The 19,391-nt window shown below is 47.4% G+C and overlaps 2 protein-coding genes across 2 annotated transcripts in view; both read left to right on the forward strand.

Moving 5' to 3' along the window:
- The window catches only part of dnah12 (dynein, axonemal, heavy chain 12), an 84,167-nt gene extending 82,580 nt beyond the window's left edge, over nucleotides 1–1,587 (forward strand). Inside the window, exon 74 of the mRNA XM_004914173.4 lies at nucleotides 676–1,587. Coding sequence (XP_004914230.2) covers nucleotides 676–866 — 191 coding nt within the window. The 3' untranslated portion in view covers nucleotides 867–1,587. The remainder of the gene's footprint in view (nucleotides 1–675) is intronic.
- A 2,494-nt stretch (nucleotides 1,588–4,081) lies between these two features.
- Nucleotides 4,082–18,555, forward strand: asb14 (ankyrin repeat and SOCS box containing 14). Its single transcript, XM_002935049.5, has 10 exons — nucleotides 4,082–4,286; nucleotides 5,806–5,942; nucleotides 6,419–6,471; nucleotides 7,447–7,578; nucleotides 7,651–7,809; nucleotides 8,899–9,144; nucleotides 10,252–10,423; nucleotides 15,725–16,268; nucleotides 17,346–17,499; nucleotides 17,924–18,555. The coding sequence occupies exons 2-10, from the start codon at nucleotides 5,821–5,823 to the stop codon at nucleotides 18,100–18,102; spliced, it is 1,761 nt and encodes a 586-aa protein (XP_002935095.2). The 5' UTR covers nucleotides 4,082–4,286; nucleotides 5,806–5,820; the 3' UTR covers nucleotides 18,103–18,555.
- Nucleotides 18,556–19,391: the final 836 nt, after the last annotated feature.

Genomic DNA, 19,391 nt, shown 5'->3' on the forward strand with positions numbered 1-19,391 from the left:
TCAGGGCCCCCCCTGTAGGGACCAGTGGCAGACCAGTCAGGGCCCCCCCTGTAGGGACCAGTGGCAGACCAGTCAGGGCCCCCCCTGTAGGGACCAGTGGCAGACCAGTCAGGGCCCCCCCAGTAGGGACCAGTGGCAGACCACTCAGGGGCCCCGATGAAATGGAAGGCCCACTAAGACACAAGGATTTTGAATTGAGGGGGGCAAAATTGGTGCAGAGTGGTCAGGTTGTCGGGGTATTTGGGTAGTTTGGGGGGTCTGGCCCCAACCCAAGGCCTGGTCAGGTTGTCGGGGTATTTGGGTAAATTGGGGGGGGTCTGGCCCCAACCCAAGGCCTGGTCAGGTTGTCGGGGTATTTGGGTAGTTTGGGGGGTCTGGCCCCAACCCAAGGCCTGGTCAGGTTGTCGGGGTATTTGGGTAGTTTGGGGGGTCTGGCCCCAACTCAAGGCCTGGTCAGGTTGTCGGGGTATTTGGGTAGATTGGGGGGGTCTGGCCCCAACCCAAGGCCTGGTCAGGTTGTCGGGGTATTTGGGTAGATTGGGGGGGTCTGGCCCCAACCCAAGGCCTGGTCAGGTTGTCGGGGTATTTGGGTAGTTTTGGTCCCTTACCTGCCAACTGTGCCCGTCTGTGCGGGTAGCAATGCCAATAATGCGACACCATCTCTCTTTCCTAAAGATAAAAGGTCGGATATTAAGAAGTCGAAGTCGTACCTGTGCCCCCTGTACAAGACCAGCGAGCGCAAGGGGACCCTCTCCACCACCGGCCATTCCACCAACTTTGTCATCGGCATGTTACTGCCAACCGACAAACCCGTCCAGCACTGGATCAAGCGAGGGGTGGCTCTGCTGTGCCAGCTGGACGACTAACTGCAACCGACCCGGGCACGACTGGCCAATAAGGAGCTGCTCCAACTGCAGGAAAATGCCCCATGTAGGGGCAACAGGGCACAGCATAGAATGTTCTCAGTTCAGTCAGGTAGGGCAGTGCCAGCTTATTGGCCTTGGCACACAGTTCCATATTGCAGCTGCTATAACAAGTCTTATTTATATATTTATTCATTTTCTGTGCCCTTATTTGGTTTTAATTTACCAACTGTACCTTCCGCCCATTTAACATATGAACCCCCACTCTAAATTATATATGGAAATTCTACTATTATAGGGTTAAAATCATATTCACATAACATAAAAGTCAGCGAGTGGCCCAGTCCTGGGAGTTAGATCTTCCTGTATCTTAAAGAGACAGTAGCACTGACGGGCAGCACTATGGGCACATTCTGAGATCTCTGCAGCGCCCTCTAGTGTTATCCTTGTAGCACTACTATTTGAAAATTGGGATGAATTCCACCCAAAATGGGGCCACAGTAATTTGGGCACAGAGTGCGACTGTACCAGGGAATATTCATAGGCAACTGCTCCCGACCTCAGCATTGGATCTGGTTGTAGGGAGATCTATCAGATATGATTGGTTCAGATTTGCAGCACTTTGTACTGAATGTAAATGTACATTATGGATAATCTGTTCAACCAAAAGTGTTTCACTCTGTAAATGTTCTTAAATAAAAAGATCCGATTGGACTGCAGAGGATGCAGGGTCTCGGCTTCCTTGGGGGTGTAACAGGAAGTGATGCCACCGAGCCAGCCCCTCCCCCCCAGCCTACAGTTACAGAAGGGGGAGCCATTGCACTTGCCCAGAAGGTAAAACTGCCGCCCAGATATCCAAGTTCTACCAAGTCCAATGGGTTTCTGATGGCACCTGGGAAACTGCAGAATTAAAATGGCAGCACCTTCTTTTGTGAGTGCAAGCCCAATGGCCTAATATTCCCCCGGCGCCCACCCAACCTAGTGACACTCACTCATTCCCCATAGGGCAGGGAGATGAAGGGAACCCTGATATTGGGTGCCAGGGGCCCAACCCAAATAGTCCATAAACCTCCAGTCTGTGATACTTGGGGGAATGTGGGACAGATGTACATTCAACCTTCATTCTCCATTTTATCATCATCCTCAACTGTCTGGCCCCACCCCCGTCACCGGGGCAACCTGAGCTCCTCATCCTTATTTGACCCCATTCCCATCACTCAGGCTCCCGGTGGGTGTGGGATTCCTGTCAGTCACCTCGATACCAAGATGTTCCCCTTGTCACAGCCATTGAGTGTGTCAGAGTATTATGGTCTGTCCCTCGGGCAACACAAATACACAGTCGTACTCAGGGTTCTCTAACAATACTAACACCATGAATGTGCTGCAAGAGCTCCCCCTGCTGTCCTTTCCTGGGAGTGGGCAGAAGTCAGAATTGCAAGAGGTTAGGTTACTGCTGCAGGAAGCGTCTCTGGGTGCTCTTTTACTCAGTTCCGGGCCGGAACTAGGGAAAGGTCTGAGGTGCCCAATACCCACTATTGTAAAATAGCCCTAATGCTGACAGTATGTGGGTAATTATAGCCGCCCGTTGCCCTAACGCTGGGTAATTATAGCTGCCCGTTGCCCTAATGCTGACAGTATGTGGGTAATTATAGCCGCCCGTTGCCCTAACGCTGGGTAATTATAGCTGCCCGTTGCCCTAATGCTGACAGTATGTGGGTAATTATAGCTGCCCGTTGCCCTAATGCTGGGTAATTATAGCCGCCCGTTGCCCTAATGCTGACAGTATGTGGGTAATTATAGCCACCCGTTGCCCTAACGCTGGGTAATTATAGCTGCCCGTTGCCCTAATGCTGACAGTATGTGGGTAATTATAGCCGCCCGTTGCCCTAATGCTGACAGTATGTGGGTAATTATAGCCGCCCGTTGCCCTAATGCTGACAGTATGTGGGTAATTATAGCCGCCCGTTGCCCTAACGCTGACAGTATGTGGGTAATTATAGCCGCCCGTTGCCCTAATGCTGGGTAATTATAGCCGCCCGTTGCCCTAATGCTGGGTAATTATAGCCGCCCGTTGCCCTAACGCTGACAGTATGTGGGTAATTATAGCCGCCCGTTGCCCTAATGCTGGGTAATTATAGCCGCCCGTTGCCCTAACGCTGACAGTATGTGGGTAATTATAGCCACCCGTTGCCCTAATGCTGGGTAATTATAGCCGCCTGTTGCCCTAATGCTGGGTAATTATAGCCGCCCGTTGCCCTAACGCTGACAGTATGTGGGTAATTATAGCCGCCCGTTGCCCTAATGCTGGGTAATTATAGCCGCCCGTTGCCCTAATGCTGACAGTATGTGGGTAATTATAGCCGCCCGTTGCCCTAACGCTGACAGTGTGTGGGTAATTATAGCCGCCCGTTTCCCTAATGTTGACAGTATGTGGGTAATTATAGCCGCCTGTTGCCCTAATGCTGGGTAATTATAGCCGCCCGTTGCCCTAATGCTGGGTAATTATAGCCGCCCGTTGCCCTAATGCTGGGTAATTATAGCCGCCCGTTGCCCTAACGCTGACAGTATGTGGGTAATTATAGCCGCCCGTTGCCCTAATGCTGGGTAATTATAGCCGCCCGTTGCCCTAATGCGGGGTAATTATAGCCGCCCGTTGCCCTAATGCGGGGTAATTATAGCCGCCTGTTGCCCTAATGCTGGGTAATTATAGCCGCCCGTTGCCCTAATGCTGGGTAATTATAGCCGCCCGTTGCCCTAATGCTGGGTAATTATAGCCGCCCGTTGCCCTAATGCTGGGTAATTATAGCCGCCCGTTGCCCTAATGCGGGGTAATTATAGCCGCCTGTTGCCCTAATGCTGACAGTATGTGGGTAATTATAGCCGCCTGTTGCCCTAATGCTGACAGTATGTGGGTAATTATAGCTGCCCGTTGCCCTAATGCTGACAGTATGTGGGTAATTATAGCCGCCCGTTGCCCTAATGCTGACAGTATGTGGGTAATTATAGCCGCCCGTTGCCCTAACGCTGACAGTTTGTGGGTAATTATAGCCGCCCGTTGCCCAAATGCTGGGTAATTATAGGTGCCTATGGGTGCCAGACTCCCCCCCAGGTATGTGCCAGTGAGACAATGAGAGATGCAGCTCATTAATCCCCCCGGGCCGGGCCCTAATCCCCCCGGTGCTGCCAGACTCAGCCCCACGTGGCAGTCTCATGACTGGGTATTTATAGGTCACTGGGATGAGCCGCAGATGTCTCGCAGAGGGGCGACCATAACAAATCGTTTGTGGGTTTATACTGAGAGGTGCAATGTGGCTCCGGTGCCCCGGCAGGGGGGTTACACTGGGTATATGAACCAGACCGGGGGGGCTGCCCGATCACATGACCCAGAGCGCCCACATATTGCCCTAGGGAGACAAACAGAAGGTAAGAAATATTCCATTTGTTTATTTGGAAACTTGATCCCCATTGGCTCATGGATACAGACACCACCTGTGCTGCGCAGCCGGCCTAGAGAGTTCAGCAACCCCCCCCCCCCAGAAGTATTGCCCCCCCTATCTCTTTAATGGTAGCCCATCACTGTATGTAATAACACTTGTCCCCTCACCCCTTTAATACCGGCCGCATATTGAATCCCCATCCCACAGGGCTAATTAGCAATTAACTGAGATGCACAGCTGCACGGAAATCAGTTCAGTCTGCAGCAGGAATTCATTGCTTTAGATTCAGATTGGTATGTACTTGAATCCATTAGAAAGGATTATAATATAATATAGTGAATAAAGTGCCCCCTATTGTAACATATAGGGATATTATAAGCCCCCGAGGAGTTCCTTATAATATATAGTGAATAAAGTACCCCCTATTGTAACATATAGGGATATTATAAGCCCCCGAGGAGTTCCTTATTATATATAGTGAATAAAGTACCCCCTATTGTAACATATAGGGATATTATAAGTCCCCGAGGAGTTCCTTATAATATATAGTGAATAAAGTACCCCCTATTGTAACATATAGGGATATTATAAGCCCCCGAGGAGTTCCTTATTATATATAGTGAATAAAGTGCCCCCTATTGTAACATATAGGGATATTATAAGTCCCCGAGGAGTTCCTTATAATATATAGTGAATAAAGTGCCCCCTATTGTAACATATAGGGATATTATAAGCCCCCGAGGGGTTCCTTATAATATATAGTGAATAAAGTGCCCCCTATTGTAACATATAGGGATATTATAAGCCCCCGAGGGGTTCCTTATAATATATAGTGAATAAAGTGCCCCCTATTGTAACATATAGGGATATTATAAGCCCCCGAGGAGTTCCTTATAATATATAGTGAATAAAGTACCCCCTATTGTAACATATAGGGATATTATAAGTCACAGAGGAGTTCCTTATAATATATAGTGAATAAAGTGCCCCCTATTGTAACATATAGGGATATTATAAGTCCCTGAGGAGTTCCTTATAATATATAGTGAATAAAGTACCCCCTATTGTAACATATAGGGATATTATAAGCCCCCGAGGAGTTCCTTATAATATATAGTGAATAAAGTGCCCCCTATTGTAACATATAGGGATATTATAAGTCCCTGAGGAGTTCCTTATAATATATAGTGAATAAAGTGCCCCCTATTGTAACATATAGGGATATTATAAGCCCCGAGGAGTTCCTTATAATATATAGTGAATAAAGTGCCCCCTATTGTAAAATGTGGGAATATCTGGAATTGAATTTGGAGAGCAGTAGATTATCTGCGGATACTGAAGGAATAGAGATATTTTCTATTTCTGCATATCCCATTAGCCTGCCCTTAGTCTGCTTTAGAAATATCTCAGTTCCAGCTCCTCGGGGGCGGTACCCTGTGCACCTTTTATTGCTTGAAAGTAGAATCAGACGTCCAATCAGCAGTGTTACCCTTGGCCCCTCCCAGCCGTAACCAATCAATATGGACTTCTCCATGCTGACTGACGAGCTGGAGCGCGATGTTGATGCGCAGTATGTGATCCATCAGAGCCTGCAGGAAGCCTTCCTCAAGGACCCCATCGCCCAAACGGCGCAAAGCAACAGGTAATTGGTCGAATACAGAGGAATAAACCAAGACCTGAGCCCTGATATATATTTATATACGGTCAAATTAACCTCTCTGGGAATGGGCCCTTGTGCATTGTGGGAGGGTGTTGCAGAACTGTAACTCTCAGGTTGATTAAATCAATTGGGCCCCAAAGGACTTTAACTGTTTATTTACAGGAATGTAGCGCAGATCTCTCGGGGGACATGCACAGATGGATTTATAGGCTGGTGCCTGCCCCGCCCTGTTTTATGACATCATCGCCAGGGCAGGGGCGGGTCTATAAATAAAGGGGAGCAGTCGGGGCACTAAAGGAAACAGCTAGAATTTAACAACTATAATTTAGGTCCACACTCATCTGTCTTAGGGAATTGCCTGGATAAAGGGTAACTAAACCTTCAGGCCCCTACATATATTAACCTTCCTTTTTAATTAGTCATAGGACGTCACTCACTCGGTTTTCCCTCTTGTCCAGCTCCTCGTCACTGAGCCGGGAACACGAGCAGATTGTGGCAGCCATACGGGCAGGTACGGAACCCCCCCCCCCCAGGGAACCCCCCCACACTGTACGTACTGTAAGTGCTAGCTTATGGGTCACCTAGGTTTGCCACTCTCCCCCCTGCCGAAAGCCGGTAAAGGGGGCGGGGAGTGACATCATGGGGTGGGACAGTGACATCATGGGGCAGAGCTGCGACATCACAGGGGGCTGGGTTATGATGCAGTGATTGGTCAATCTGTGATCACTGCATGTGCTTATCTGCTTGTATATGGGGCCCTCCAATGGGCCTACCTGACTGATATCTGGCCAAAAATCAGCAATATCAGGTGGGCAATATCAGCCAAATGATTGGATCATAATTGCCCCATGGTGGCTGTCAGACTGAGGGCCACATTAACGCACAGATCTGGTCCTTTATCCAAAGGGAAAATCCAACCTACCTGATCTGGCTGATTTCTGGCCAGTTAGGCCTATCGGAGGGCCCCATACAGTACGTGGGCCAAGTGTACCGGCCTGGCTATGGCTACCTTTACTCCCTTATGGGCCAATAATTACTGCTTTATCAACTGATTCTGATGGCTGGCCTGTGCTAAGAAGATTAGATTGTAAGCTCTGCAGGAGAAGGAACTGTTATGAGTAACTGCTCTCTGGAGGGTGCTGGGGGTGCTGTGGGTGCAGGTAGGTGGTTGCCACCTGTCCATTTTTGACCCAGAAAGCCCGGTTTTCAGAAGGGCCAAAACTGCCTGCGGGTTTTCTTATTTTTCCTAATTTGGAAAACTGGGCGGGACTTTATTAGATTCATGCAGCAATCACTGATTGGCCAATCACCAATCACTGCATCATAGCTCAGCCCCCTGTGATGTCACTGCTCTGCCCAGTGATGTCACTGTCCCATCTCATGATGTCATTCCCTGCCCCCCTGCCCGGTTTTCGGCGGGGGGAAGAGTAGCCTAGGTGTTGATTATAAAACTGATAATTAATACTAATTAGCCTTTGTCTCCCAGGAGATGAGAAGACCCTAACGAAGCTGAGTGCCCACCGGCTGGCGTTCTGCGAGGCTGACGATAACGGTTGGACGCCATTGCACGAAGCTGCCGCGCAGTTGGATAGAAACATCCTGGAAATAACATTTAAAGGTAAGTCATTTGGACAAACTGCTAAAAGGGGCGGTTCTACTGTCATGTGACCTTGGCGCTCTGTGTCCCCAGCGGTCAGTTACGCCACCTGGGAGCAGACGACATTTAAAGGGGAAACGCCGCTCTTCCTGGCAGTAGAAAACTGCAGACTGGAAAATGTCAACTTCCTGCTGTCCAACAACTGTGACCCCGACATCCTGAATGGCGCGGAGGAGTCGCCCCTCGTTGTAGGTAAATGGGCCCCATTATCGGGGGCACTTTCTCTGATCACATGAACCAAGCCCAGAAGGTAACCCTGTAGAGAGTGATATTCTGGGACAATTTGCAATTGGTCTTCATTTTTTATTATTTGTTGTTTTTGAGTTATTTGGTTGCCAGGGCTCAAATTACCATAGCAACCATACATTGACTTGAATAAAAGACTGGAATACAAATAGGCGAGGGCCTGAATATAAAGATAAGTAATAACAATACATTTCTAGTCTTACAAAGCATTTGTTTTGTTTAGATGGGGTCAGTGACCCCCATTTGAAAGCTGGAAATATTCAGGAGAAGGCAAATAATTCAAAAACTATGAAAAAGAAAAAATGAAGACCAATTGAAAAGTTGCTTAGAATGAGCCATTCTATAACTCTATACACTAAGGGGCCCATTTACTAATCCACGAACGGATCAAAAGTGTCCGAATGCGGTTTTTTCGTAATGATCGGTATTTTGCGATTTTTTTCGTCCCCGACGTGACTTTTTCGTAAATTGTTGCGACTTTTTCGTAGCCGTAGTCACGAAAAAAATCGGAAAGGTTTGCCCGCCGTTTACTAGCGCTCAATACGAAAAAGTCAATTCGCGCAAGTCACGACGGCTACGGAAAAGTCGAGACAATTCACGAAAAAGTCCCAACAATTCGCGCAAGTCGCAACGGCTACGAAACAGTCGCGACAATTCACGAAAAAGTCGTGACGGCGACGAAAAATTCTCAAAAAATACGAAAAAGTCGCAAAATGTTTGTTTCCAATCCGATTTTTTCCCATTCGGGATTCAGATTCGTGGATTAGTAAATCAGCCCCTAAGAGTTAACTTAAAGGTATATCACCCCTTTAAAACGTTAAGAAATGGCACTTTGCACCCTGCGCTTGTATCCCTTGTATCTTGTACATACCGGGCCGGACTGGCAACCTGTGGGTTCTGGCAAATGCCAGGGGGGGGCTGTAAGACGCCATAGGCAGTCAGTTTTAATGGGCCTGTGAGGGCCTGGTCCAGCCAACTGGACACTGCTCCCCATTTTGCCGTATGGCGCAACTTCACCTCTGTGTTTCTCTGTAGCCATTCGCCATGGGGCCTATGATATTGCTGCGCTCCTGCTGCGCTTTGGTGCCAATGCCAACTTCCCATGCGCCGACAACCGCACCGCCCTGCACGAGGCAGCCAAGCTGGGCAAGAAGGACCTAGTGGGGCTGCTCCTGCGCTCGGGGGCCGATGTTGGCTTTACCAGTAACTACGGGTTCACCCCACTGGCACTGGCGGCACAGAATGGGCACACGGAAGTCATGGAAATGCTCATCCAACGAGGTGAGTGGCATGTAGGCCAAGCCCCCAAACCCTATACAGGTATGGGATCCGTTATCCAGAAAGCTCCGAATTACATCAAAACCATCTCCCATAGACTCCAGTTTAATCAAAAAATTAAAAATGGTTAAATGATTCCCTTTTCTCTGTAATAATAAAACAGTACCTGTACTTGATCCCAACTAAGATATAATTACCCCTTATTGGGGCAGAACAGCCCTATTGGGTTTATTTCATGGTTAAATGATTCCCTTTTCTCTGTAATAATAAAACAGTACCTGTACTTGATCCCAACTAAGATATAATTACCCCTTATTGGGGGCAGAACAGCCCTATTGGGTTTATTTAATGGTTAAATGATTCCCTTTTCTCTGTAATAATAAAACAGTACCTGTACTTGATCCCAACTAAGATATAATTACCCCTTATTGGGGCAGAACAGCCCTATTGGGTTTATTTAATGGTTAAATGATTCCCTTTTCTCTGTAATAATAAAACAGTACCTGTACTTGATCCCAACTAAGATATAATTACCCCTTATTGGGGCAGAACAGTCCTATTGGGTTTATTTAATGGTTAAATGATTCCCTTTTCTCTGTAATAATAAAACAGTACCTGTACTTGATCCCAACTAGGATATAATTACCCCTTATTGGGGCAGAACAGCCCTATTGGGTTTATTTAATGGTTAAATGATTCCCTTTTCTCTGTAATAATAAAACAGTACCTGTACTTGATCCCAACTAAGATATAATTACCCCTTATTGGGGCAGAACAGCCCTATTGGGTTTATTTAATGGTTAAATGATTCCCTTTTCTCTGTAATAATAAAACAGTACCTGTACTTGATCCCAACTAAGATATAATTACCCCTTATTGGGGGCAGAACAGCCCTATTGGGTTTATTTAATGGTTAAATTATTCCCTTTTCTCTGTAATAATAAAACAGTACCTGTACTTGATCCCAACTAAGATATAATTACCCCTTATTGGGGGCAGAACAGCCCTATTGGGTTTATTTCATGGTTAAATGGTTCCCTTTGAGTGGGTGGGGTTCATTCCATGTTCTGCTTAAAGCCCCGCCCTCTCTCTCTCTCTGCTCTCCTATAGGCGCCAACGTTACAGCTCAGGCCTCTGATTCAGCGTCAGTCCTGTTTGAAGCAGCGGCAGCAGGTAACCCCGACGCCGTCTCCCTGTTGCTGGAATACGGAGCAGACGCCAATGTACCGAAACACTCCGGCCACTTGCCGATACACCGCGCTGCCTACAGGGGGCATATTTTGTAAGCCCAAGCTTTCATTATCTCTTCCCATAAAGGGGTTCATGGTGCCTATATATTATACATGGAATTGGCACTGTATTTATCTGCTGTGTGTTCTGGGGTATTATACATGGAATTGGCACTGTATTTATCTGCTGTGTGTTCTGGGGTATTATACATGGAATTGGCACTGTATTTATCTGCTGTGGGTTCTGGGGTATTATACATGGAATTGGCACTGTATTTATCCTGCTGTGGGTTCTGGGGTATTATACATGGAATTGGCACTGTATTTATCCTGCTGTGGGTTCTGGGGTATTATACATGGAATTGGCCCTGTATTTATCCTGCTGTGGGTTCTGGGGTATTATACATGGAATTGGCACTGTATTTATATGCTGTGGGTTCTGGGGTATTATACATGGAATTGGCACTGTATTTATCCTGCTGTGGGTTCTGGGGTATTATACATGGAATTGGCACTGTATTTATCCTGCTGTGGGTTCTGGGGTATTATACATGGAATTGGCCCTGTATTTATCCTGCTGTGGGTTCTGGGGTATTATACATGGAATTGGCACTGTATTTATCCTGCTGTGGGTTCTGGGTATTATACATGGAATTGGCACTGTATTTATCTGCTGTGGGTTCTGGGGTATTATACATGGAATTGGCACTGTATTTATCCTGCTGTGGGTTCTGGGGTATTATACATGGAATTGGCACTGTATTTATCCCGCTGTGGGTTCTGGGGTATTATACATGGAACTGGCACTGTATTTATCCCGCTGTGGGTTCTGGGGTATTATACATGGAACTGGCACTGTATTTATCCCGCTGTGGGTTCTGGGGTATTATACATGGAATTGGCACTGTATTTATCCTGCTGTGGGTTCTGGGGTATTATACATGGAATTGGCACTGTATTTATCCTGCTGTGGGTTCTGGGGTATTATACATGGAATTGGCACTGTATTTATCCTGCTGTGGGTTCTGGGGTATTATACATGGAATTGGCACTGTATTTATCCCGCTGTGGGTTCTGGGGTATTATACATGGAATTGGCACTGTATTTATCCCGCTGTGGGTTCTGGGGTATTATACATGGAATTGGCACTGTATTTATCTGCTGTGGGTTCTGGGGTATTATACATGGAATTGGCACTGTATTTATCCTGCTGTGGGTTCTGGGGTATTATACATGGAATTGGCACTGTATTTATCCTGCTGTGGGTTCTGGGGTATTATACATGGAACTGGCACTGTATTTATCCCGCTGTGGGTTCTGGGGTATTATACATGGAATTGGCACTGTATTTATCCTGCTGTGGGTTCTGGGGTATTATACATGGAATTGGCACTGTATTTATCCTGCTGTGGGTTCTGGGGTATTATACATGGAATTGGCACTGTATTTATCTGCTGTGGGTTCTGGGGTATTATACATGGAATTGGCACTGTATTTATCCTGCTGTGGGTTCTGGGGTATTATACATGGAATTGGCACTGTATTTATCCTGCTGTGGGTTCTGGGGTATTATACATGGAATTGGCACTGTATTTATCCTGCTGTGGGTTCTGGGGTATTATACATGGAATTGGCACTGTATTTATCTGCTGTGGGTTCTGGGGTATTATACATGGAATTGGCACTGTATTTATCCTGCTGTGGGTTCTGGGGTATTATACATGGAATTGGCACTGTATTTATCTGCTGTGGGTTCTGGGGTATTATACATGGAATTGGCACTGTATTTATCCTGCTGTGGGTTCTGGGGTATTATACATGGAATTGGCACTGTATTTATCCTGCTGTGGGTTCTGGGGTATTATACATGGAATTGGCACTGTATTTATCCTGCTGTGGGTTCTGGGGTATTATACATGGAATTGGCACTGTATTTATCTGCTGTGGGTTCTGGGGTATTATACATGGAATTGGCACTGTATTTATCCTGCTGTGGGTTCTGGGGTATTATACATGGAATTGGCACTGTATTTATCCTGCTGTGGGTTCTGGGGTATTATACATGGAATTGGCACTGTATTTATCCTGCTGTGGGTTCTGGGGTATTATACATGGAATTGGCACTGTATTTATCCTGCTGTGGGTTCTGGGGTATTATACATGGAATTGGCACTGTATTTATCTGCTGTGGGTTCTGGGGTATTATACATGGAATTGGCACTGTATTTATCCTGCTGTGGGTTCTGGGGTATTATACATGGAATTGGCACTGTATTTATCCTGCTGTGGGTTCTGGGGTATTATACATGGAATTGGCACTGTATTTATCCTGCTGTGGGTTCTGGGGTATTATACATGGAATTGGCACTGTATTTATCTGCTGTGGGTTCTGGGGTATTATACATGGAATTGGCACTGTATTTATCCTGCTGTGGGTTCTGGGGTATTATACATGGAATTGGCACTGTATTTATCCTGCTGTGGGTTCTGGGGTATTATACATGGAATTGCCACTGTATTTATCCTGCTGTGGGTCTGGGGTAGTATACATGGAATTGGCACTGTATTTATCCTGCCGTATGTTCTGGGGTATTATACATGGAATTGGCACTGTATTTATCCCGCTGTGGGTTCTGGGGTATTATACATGGAATTGGCACTGTATTTATCCTGCTGTGGGTTCTGGGGTATTATACATGGAATTGGCACTGTATTTATCCTGCTGTGGGTTCTGGGGTATTATACATGGAATTGGCACTGTATTTATCTGCTGTGGGTTCTGGGGTATTATACATGGAATTGGCACTGTATTTATCCCGCCGTGGGTTCTGGGGTATTATACATGGAATTGGCACTGTATTTATCCTGCTGTGGGTTCTGGGGTATTATACATGGAATTGGCACTGTATTTATCCTGCTGTGGGTTCTGGGGTATTATACATGGAATTGGCACTGTATTTATCCTGCTGTGGGTTCTGGGGTATTATACATGGAATTGGCACTGTATTTATCCCGCTGTGGGTTCTGGGGTATTATTATTATTATACATGGAATTGGCACTGTATTTATCCTGCTGTGGGTTCTGGGGTATTATACATGGAATTGGCACTGTATTTATCCTGCTGTGGGTTCTGGGGTATTATACATGGAATTGGCACTGTATTTATCTGCTGTGGGTTCTGGGGTATTATACATGGAATTGGCACTGTATTTATCCTGCTGTGGGTTCTGGGGTATTATACATGGAATTGGCACTGTATTTATCCTGCTGTGGGTTCTGGGGTATTATACATGGAATTGGCACTGTATTTATCCTGCTGTGGGTTCTGGGGTATTATACATGGAATTGGCACTGTATTTATCTGCTGTGGGTTCTGGGGTATTATACATGGAATTGGCACTGTATTTATCCTGCTGTGGGTTCTGGGGTATTATACATGGAATTGGCACTGTATTTATCTGCTGTGGGTTCTGGGGTATTATACATGGAATTGGCACTGTATTTATCCTGCTGTGGGTTCTGGGGTATTATACATGGAATTGGCACTGTATTTATCCTGCTGTGGGTTCTGGGGTATTATACATGGAATTGGCACTGTATTTATCCTGCTGTGGGTTCTGGGGTATTATACATGGAATTGGCACTGTATTTATCTGCTGTGGGTTCTGGGGTATTATACATGGAATTGGCACTGTATTTATCCTGCTGTGGGTTCTGGGGTATTATACATGGAATTGGCACTGTATTTATCCTGCTGTGGGTTCTGGGGTATTATACATGGAATTGGCACTGTATTTATCCTGCTGTGGGTTCTGGGGTATTATACATGGAATTGGCACTGTATTTATCCTGCTGTGGGTTCTGGGGTATTATACATGGAATTGGCACTGTATTTATCTGCTGTGGGTTCTGGGGTATTATACATGGAATTGGCACTGTATTTATCCTGCTGTGGGTTCTGGGGTATTATACATGGAATTGGCACTGTATTTATCTGCTGTGGGTTCTGGGGTATTATACATGGAATTGGCACTGTATTTATCCTGCTGTGGGTTCTGGGGTATTATACATGGAATTGGCACTGTATTTATCCTGCTGTGGGTTCTGGGGTATTATACATGGAATTGGCACTGTATTTATCCTGCTGTGGGTTCTGGGGTATTATACATGGAATTGGCACTGTATTTATCTGCTGTGGGTTCTGGGGTATTATACATGGAATTGGCACTGTATTTATCCTGCTGTGGGTTCTGGGGTATTATACATGGAATTGGCACTGTATTTATCCTGCTGTGGGTTCTGGGGTATTATACATGGAATTGGCACTGTATTTATCCTGCTGTGGGTTCTGGGGTATTATACATGGAATTGCCACTGTATTTATCCTGCTGTGGGTCTGGGGTAGTATACATGGAATTGGCACTGTATTTATCCTGCCGTATGTTCTGGGGTATTATACATGGAATTGGCACTGTATTTATCCCGCTGTGGGTTCTGGGGTATTATACATGGAATTGGCACTGTATTTATCCTGCTGTGGGTTCTGGGGTATTATACATGGAATTGGCACTGTATTTATCCTGCTGTGGGTTCTGGGGTATTATACATGGAATTGGCACTGTATTTATCTGCTGTGGGTTCTGGGGTATTATACATGGAATTGGCACTGTATTTATCCCGCCGTGGGTTCTGGGGTATTATACATGGAATTGGCACTGTATTTATCCTGCTGTGGGTTCTGGGGTATTATACATGGAATTGGCACTGTATTTATCCTGCTGTGGGTTCTGGGGTATTATACATGGAATTGGCACTGTATTTATCCTGCTGTGGGTTCTGGGGTATTATACATGGAATTGGCACTGTATTTATCCTGCTGTGGGTTCTGGGGTATTATACATGGAATTGGCACTGTATTTATCCCGCTGTGGGTTCTGGGGTATTATACATGGAATTGGCACTGTATTTATCCTGCTGTGGGTTCTGGGGTATTATACATGGAATTGGCACTGTATTTATCCTGCTGTGGGTTCTGGGGTATTATACATGGAATTGGCACTGTATTTAGCCTGCTGTGGGTTCTGGGGTATTATACATGGAATTGGCGCTGTATTTATCTGCTGTGGGTTCTGGGGTATTATACATGGAATTGGCACTGTATTTATCCCGCTGTGGGTTCTGGGGTATTATTATTATTATACATGGAATTGGCACTGTATTTATCCCGCTGTGGGTTCTGGGGTATTATACATGGAATTGGCACTGTATTTATCCCGCTGTGGGTTCTGGGGTATTATTATTATTATACATGGAATTATACATATTTTGCATTTTCCTGCCTCCATCCTACAGGGCCCTAAAACTTCTGATTCCAGTGACAGATATTGGGGTGATCAGGAGAAGCGGCATTAGTCCAGTTCACTCAGCGGCGGCCGGGGGGCACCCGCAGTGCTTGGATCTGCTCATCCAATCGGGCTTCGATGTGAATTTCATGCTGGCCCAACGCGTTCGCAAAGGTTACGACGATGAGAGGAAATCCGCTCTGTACTTTGCCGTTTCCAACAATGACATTGGCTCCACCCACCTGTTGCTAGAGGCCGGGGCGCTGCCCAACCAGGACCCTATCAACTGCCTGCAGGTGGCGCTGCGGATGGGAAACTACGAGCTGGTAAACCTGCTGCTCCGACACGGGGCCAACGTCAACTACATCTGTCGGGTGAACCCCCTGCACTTCCCGTCGGCCCTGCAGTACGCGCTGAAGGACGAAGTCATGTTGCGACTGTTGCTCAATAACGGCTACGACGCCTACAGGTGCTTCGACTGCCCCGACGGGAACCGAGAGCATTGTATGCGCGGCATCGAGGGATGGACGTCCACCGTCATCAAGGACACAATGGTAGGGTCTCGGCGACTCCCACGGAGATTATTGGTTAAAGGGGAAATTCATTTTTATGTAACATTTTAGCTTGTTATAAACCAGGGGCCCCGAACTTTCCTACTCGGGAGCCACAGTCAGATGGAAAGAGACTTGGGGAGCAAGACAAGCACCATAAAAGTTCATGGAGGAGCCAAATAAGGGCTGTGATTGGCTATTAGGGGCCTCTATGCACACTATCAGCTTACAGGGGCTTTATTTGGTAGGAAATCTTGTTTTTATTCAACCAAAACTTGCCCCCAAGTCAGGAATTCAAAAATAACTCCCTGGTTTGGGGGCACTGAGAGCAACATCCAAGGGGTTGGGGAACAACTGACTTCCAAAGTACTGCCTTATGCTCTCCCCCTGCCCCTTCCTCGAGCCCCACTCTCTCCCCGAGCCCCACTCACTCTCTCTCCCCACTCTCTCTCCGAGCCCCACTCACTCTCTCTCCCCACTCACTCACTCTCTCTCCCCACTCTCTCCCCGAGCCCCACTCACTCTCTCTCCCCACTGTCTCCCTGAGCCCCACTCACTCTCTCTCCCCACTCTCTCTCCGAGCCCCACTCACTCTCTACCCACTCACTCACTCACTCTCTCTCCCCACTCACTCTCTCTCCCCGAGCCCCACTCACTCTCTCTCCCCACTCTCTCTCCGAGCCCCACTCACTCTCTCCCCACTCACTCTCTCTCCGAGCCCCACTCACTCTCTCTCCCCACTCTCTCCCCGAGCCCCACTCTCTCTCCCTGCCCCTTCCCCCATTTCTTTGCCCAACCCTGTTAAATTACCCTGCTTCCTTCCTGTTCCAACCCCAAACACTGGGCGCCTCCATTCTCTTCCCATGGTCACTCTGTGCCATCTCCCTGTCCCCCCCCCCCCCTGTATCTCAGTGGCCCAGTTACACTGGGTGGGGAAGATAAGACACATGAGCTCAGGCAGAGGAAATAAAACCACAGTATATAAAACCAGAGCCTCACATGATCTACAATAACCCGAAACCAGGAGAGCGAAAGTGTCAGGAGTCAGAACCCACAGTGCAAACCCTTTTCTCTCCCCAGTTCTGCGAAGTGATCACCCTGACTTGGCTCCGGCACCTCTCGGGGAACGTCGTCCGGGTGCTGCTGGATTATGTCGACCAAGTGCAGTTCTGCAGCAAACTGACCAATGTCCTCAGCAAACAGAAACAATGGGAGGAAATCCAGCAAATTGCCTGTAAGGATCCCCACATGCCCCAGGGGTAACAGAGAGATAGTGGGGGAGGGTAAACTGACTGGGTGCTGGGTGGGAACACAAAGAAACCATTTCAAGGGGAAATATACCCAGGCTTTAAGCTGGGGGTACTCAGTAAACTGGCACTGAGGCTGCTCGGATCTGGTTGGGCAGTTTCTACCTTTTTGCCCAGCTGACCAGGCAAGCCTGACACTGACACCTGCAGATGCCCCCTTCTGGGCACTACTGGGAACAGCATCCTTTGCGGCTGGCAGTCTGGGCAGTGCCAAGCAGCACCATTCTGACAGTTAGGGGTATGGCATCCCCATGGAAGCGAGAGGAGGGGGGGCAGATAAACCCAATGGGTGTTTATAGGGAAAGTGCAGAATGAGTGGGTTAACCCTTTCCTTACTCTTCTCCCCGGCAGCCAACCCGCGGCCCCTCAAGCACCTGTGCCGCCTGAAGATCAGGAAGTGCCTGGGGCGCCTCCACCTGCGCTGCCCGGTCTTCATGTCATTCCTGCCGCTGCCCAATCGGCTGAAGGATTATATCCGCTACAGGGAGTACGATCTGTACGGACAGGCCAGCTCTGCCCCACCCTGGTAACTGCGCCAAATCCCAAGGGGGGGGGGATGCCCTGGGGCACTTTATCAAGCCCTTGGCATGGAAATAATCAGCCTTGCTGGCACCCTAGGGCTACTCACCCTGCCAACCAACTGGCACCGACCCCCAGCACCCAATTCCCTGCTCCCGTCTCCTTGGCACCCATATTCCTGGCAAGTCACATGACATTGTTATATAAGGACTCGCTGCCTTTACTAACCCTACTAATTACCCCCCCCCCACCCCAGGACCTGTAGGTCCTCTCCTATTCCCCTACCCCTGCTGCCCAGTTACTAAGGTTTATAATCATAGCAACAAGAAGGCATTTTACTTCCCTCCCTGCCCCAGTGAGCTTACAATCTAAGGACACACACACTTCGGACTGTTTTTCAGGAGCCAATAACTGGCCTGTAGGTTTTTGGACTTTAATTAAAAAGAGGTTTGTAAGATTCTAAAGCAGTTTTTTTGGGTCTGATTTCGGACTTGGTTCAGGAAGGTGGATTTATCCGAGCAGAAGGCAGATATGGAGCTCGATTCTGATGGGTGGGGGAGTAGGAATTGCCCCGGACTCTACCCCCCAAACCTGTCCCCACCAATCAGATTTAAACAGGCTTGGACAATGATAAATAATGAAATCGATTTCATTTAATTTATAAAATTGATTGGACTATTGGTCTCTCTGCCCCTTAGAAACACCCCGTGCTGGGATTATTATGGGCAATGCCAGGCTGGCTGCTGTGGCTTCATTTTAGTCTATGGCTATTTGCAAGCAGCAGGGCAGCTCCCGCGCAGAAATGGGCATCTATACCTACAGAACTATAAATCCAGCTTATAAAGGTGGCTTAGTTTCCCTTTAGAGACCTTAAAAATCAATAGCAAATATATCTATTCCCCACTGAAACCTTTTATTTGCCGTCTCAGGTGTCACATGGTATCGCTGAATCGGGCATCGCACGTACAGGCCCAACCCACTTACCCATCATTCCATCTGTATGTGTCACATGGTATCGCTGAATCGGGCATCGCACGTACAGGCCCAACCCACTTACCCATCATTCCATCTGTATGTGTCACATGGTATCGCTGAATCGGGCATCGCACGTACAGGCCCAACCCACTTACCCATCATTCCATCTGTATGTGTCACATGGTATCGCTGAATCGGGCATCGCACGTACAGGCCCAACCCACTTACCCATCATTCCATCTGTATGTGTCACATGGTATCGCTGAATCGGGCATCGCACGTACAGGCCCAACCCACTTACCCATCATTCCATCTGTATATGTCA

This window comes from Xenopus tropicalis, chromosome 4 (genome assembly GCF_000004195.4).
Source record: "Xenopus tropicalis strain Nigerian chromosome 4, UCB_Xtro_10.0, whole genome shotgun sequence".
Lineage (NCBI taxonomy): Eukaryota > Metazoa > Chordata > Amphibia > Anura > Pipidae > Xenopus > Xenopus tropicalis.

Coding starts and splice junctions, on each gene's coding strand:
- asb14 (XM_002935049.5), top strand. CDS start 5,821: ATGGACTTCTCCATGCTGACTGACGAGCTGGAGCGCGATGTTGATGCG. Junction 7,810..8,898: donor GGAGTCGCCCCTCGTTGTAG/GTAAATGGGCCC, acceptor GTTTCTCTGTAG/CCATTCGCCATGGGGCCTAT. Junction 17,500..17,923: donor GGAAATCCAGCAAATTGCCT/GTAAGGATCCCC, acceptor TCTCCCCGGCAG/CCAACCCGCGGCCCCTCAAG.